Raw genomic sequence first — 3,502 nt, 5'->3', positions numbered from 1 at the left:
TCCTCAATTAGCCGTGTGTATACCCTTGTTTCCCAATGTTCCTCATTGGCACTTCCCACCAACATAGTTTCAAGTGCATCATCCGTTTTAATCAAGGGAATTCGCTCACGTTCTAAATCATCAAGGATATCCACTTGACAAATAGTCTCTCCCATAGATGGAGTTCCCATAGCATTCAATAGTGAATACTCCATTTTCTTGTCGTCCACCTCAAAAGTGATTTTACCATTCTTCATATCAATGATTGCAGCTGGAGCGGCTAAGAATGGGGACATGTGCATCCTCTTCCATCTCCATCACAAAAAAGTCACAAGGGGTAAAGAATTTTCCCGTATGAAGTGGAACATCTTCAAGTATACCCAAAGGAAATTTAACCGACCTATCTGCAAGTTGTAGAGACATGCGCGTAGGCTTTAGTTCACCCATATGAAGTTTCTTGCAAATAGAGAGCGGCATGAGACTCACACTTGCACCAAGATCACATAATGCCTTATTAATGTGTATATCTCCGAGCTTCACTTGAATGGAGTAGCTACCTAGATTGCCTAGTTTCTTAGGAAGTGTATTTTGTAAAATTTCACTACACTCTGAATTCAACGCGACTGTAGCATTCTCCTGTAGTTTCTTCTTGTTATACAACATATCCTTTAAAAATTTTGCATAAGATGGCATCTCGGATAATGCATCTAAGAATGGAATGTTAGTGTGAAGCTTTTTCAAAATATCAAGAAATTTTCCATACTTTTTCTCTAACTTAGCTTGAGGCAACCTTTGCGGGAAAGGAACTTATGGCACATATGGAACAAGTGGTGGTGGAGTTGATGCCTTTGGATCTTCCTCAATCATGCTACCATCGACCACCTTATCTTTTGTGACTACCTTTTCAACAACCTCCTTTGATGGCTCTTTCAAGGGAGGATCTTCCAATTGCTTTCCACTCCTCAAAGTCACAACATTCATATGCCCCTTTAGTGGTTGCTCTATTTGACCTGGAAAAGCTACCAAAGTCTTCAAAGATTGGCCAACTTGATGAGTAAGTTGACTTATTTGATTTTCCATGAGCTTGTTCTGAGCTTGTAGTTGTTGGATGTTGTTGTTCTTTGTGGTAACGAAGTTCTCCATCATTAACTCACGGTTGGATTTTTATGGAGGTGGTTGCATAGGTTGTTGGACTAGAGGTGGTCTTGCTTGGAAACTAGGTGGTGCACTATAATTGTTGTTTCGAGGTGGTGGATTTTTTTGAGCTTGGGTATTCTTGTAAGAGAAATTTGGATGATGTTTCAACCTTTATTATATGTGTTAGAATGAGGATCATATGGCCTTTTGGGATTTGAAGTGTAGTATACATTGGCTTCCTTGATCGACATCTCATGTGAATTTTGTGGACAATCAGGTGCATTGTGACCTTGTACATTACACATTTGACAAGTTTTAGTAGATGAGCCAGAAGATGATGCTTGGAACTTGTCAAACTTGCTTGTCAATGCCTGCATAGAACTAGTTAAAAGAGTTAGAGCATCAACATCATGCATACCTCCCTTTTTAACATTGCGTCGTCCTCCTAGATGGTAATTATCATTTGCCACCATCTTCTTAATTAGCTTATTTGCCTCTATTGGGTTCTTAGTCAAAAGAGAACCCCCCCAGATGCAGCATCAATATAGATTCAGAACTCATGAGTTTAACCATTGTAAAAGGTTTGGATCAACATCCATTCAGGAATACCATGGTGAGGGCATTGTCTCTGCAATCGCTTGAACCTCCTCCATGCTTCATATAAGGACTCATCATCTGACTGCCCGAAAGTAGATAGCTCATTTCTCAACCTTGTAGTCTTTTCCTTTCCAAAGAACTTGACTAGAAAAGCTTTCACCAGTTTGTCCCATGTGTCAAAAGAGCCAGTACCTTAATCTCTCAACCATTCCTTCGCCCTATCCCGTAATGAGAAAGGAAAAAGGCGAAGTCTAATAGCATTATCTGTAACACCATTTAGTTTCATATTATCGCACTTCTTCAAGAAACTATCAATGTGACTGACAGGGCATCATGAGGCGTGCTTGAAAACGAATCATTAGAGATGAATTGAATGAACCGTGGTTTCAATTCAAAGTTTTGAGCAGTAACGGGTGGTCTGACAATGCTAGAGAGGAGTCCGGTTGTGGTATCAGGTATACCATACTCCAAAAGAGACTTTGTTCCTGGATCGACCATGTTTCTAAGGTTTTGATTTCTCCTTCTTCTTTTACCTCCTCGTCTCCTTGTAGTTGCTTCGATTTCAGAATCAAGTGGAATTAAATCGTCTGACCCTGAACGTCAAGTTTGCATGCAACAAAGAACTAAAAGTAGAGTATCAAAAACACCAGAGACAATAGCTGAAACAACAAATAATACCTTAGTAAAAACGAATCACAAATAACTAGAATAAAATCGTTAGTCCCCGGCAACGGCGCCAAAATTTGATAGACGTGTCGGGTACCTAACAAATATAACCGAACTAACTCTACTATATATTTGAGCAAGTAGGGGTCGAATCCCAGGAGATTAAGGACTAACTAATTAAACAGACTCAAATCAATACTAAGCAAGTAACCAATCAAGGTTGAGAAATACATACTAAAACAATATTAACTAATAAGCAATAAAATAATAATAATAATGAATTAATCAAGAACTAAAGACATCTAAGATTAAGTATTCCCACTAATATGAATCAATGCAATAGAACAATCCATTTCCCCCAATTAAATCAATAAATATTCCACAAGACAAATGTTCCCTTAAACAATACTAAGAGTTTCTTTCGATCAACTAATAGCTTCCATAACATGTAATCATACCTATTTTCATGGAATCATACATATTAAAGACATTAAGAACGACATCCTATAAGTCCTAGCAAGAACAATTAGCTATTTTCATGCATAAAAGCTCTTACTTTTAATTAGGGTTCTAAAATCAAGAATCAACTTTCGTTGTAAACCTAATCCCATTCAATAATACTATTTCTAGTTAATCATTGACAATAAAACCAACCCTAACAAAAAGGAATTATATATTAATTAAATTGGGAACTGGGAATTAATTGACAAATCAATCCATATTAGGGTTCAACTTAACCCTAGATTATGAAACTACTCACACATGATAATACAAAAAACAAGACAATTAATTAAAGAAAACATAATAACAATAGAAATTAAAGAGAATAAGGAAAAGAAATCAATACTTGAAATTTAATATGAAATCTTCAATATTCAAAACCCTAGAAAGTATTGTAGAAGAACGTAGTACCAAAAAGCTTTAAAATAATGTATAAAAGTCATTAATAAAATACTATCTAAAACATATTTATATGCTAGGAAAATAGTACTAGTCTTTACTTAGGATTAGGACTCCTAAAATCCCAAAAATAGGGCTAATTTCGCCACTTAATCAAGAGGTCGCAACTAGGCTGTGGTACAAGGCCGCGAGCCGCAGTGAGACTGTGGAGTAGGCTGCCAAA

The 3,502-nt window shown here is 36.8% G+C and overlaps 1 protein-coding gene and 1 non-coding gene across 2 annotated transcripts; one reads left to right on the top strand and one right to left on the bottom strand.

Moving 5' to 3' along the window:
- Window positions 1-237: 237 nt before the first annotated feature.
- LOC145570344 (uncharacterized) lies at window positions 238-672 on the bottom strand. Its single transcript, XM_081629395.1, has one exon. The coding sequence runs from the start codon at window positions 670-672 to the stop codon at window positions 238-240; it is 435 nt and encodes a 144-aa protein (XP_081485521.1).
- A 1,049-nt stretch (window positions 673-1,721) lies between these two features.
- On the top strand, window positions 1,722-1,828 carry LOC145607810 (small nucleolar RNA R71). Its single transcript, XR_014105635.1, has one exon. It is a non-coding gene; the product is annotated as a small nucleolar RNA R71 (small nucleolar RNA).
- Window positions 1,829-3,502: the final 1,674 nt, after the last annotated feature.

This window comes from Chenopodium album, chromosome 2 (assembly GCF_948465745.1).
Source record: "Chenopodium album chromosome 2, dcCheAlbu1.1, whole genome shotgun sequence".
Lineage (NCBI taxonomy): Eukaryota > Viridiplantae > Streptophyta > Magnoliopsida > Caryophyllales > Amaranthaceae > Chenopodium > Chenopodium album.
Note: the sequence above shows the minus strand (reverse complement) of the source record. Positions and strands in the feature narration are given on the sequence as shown.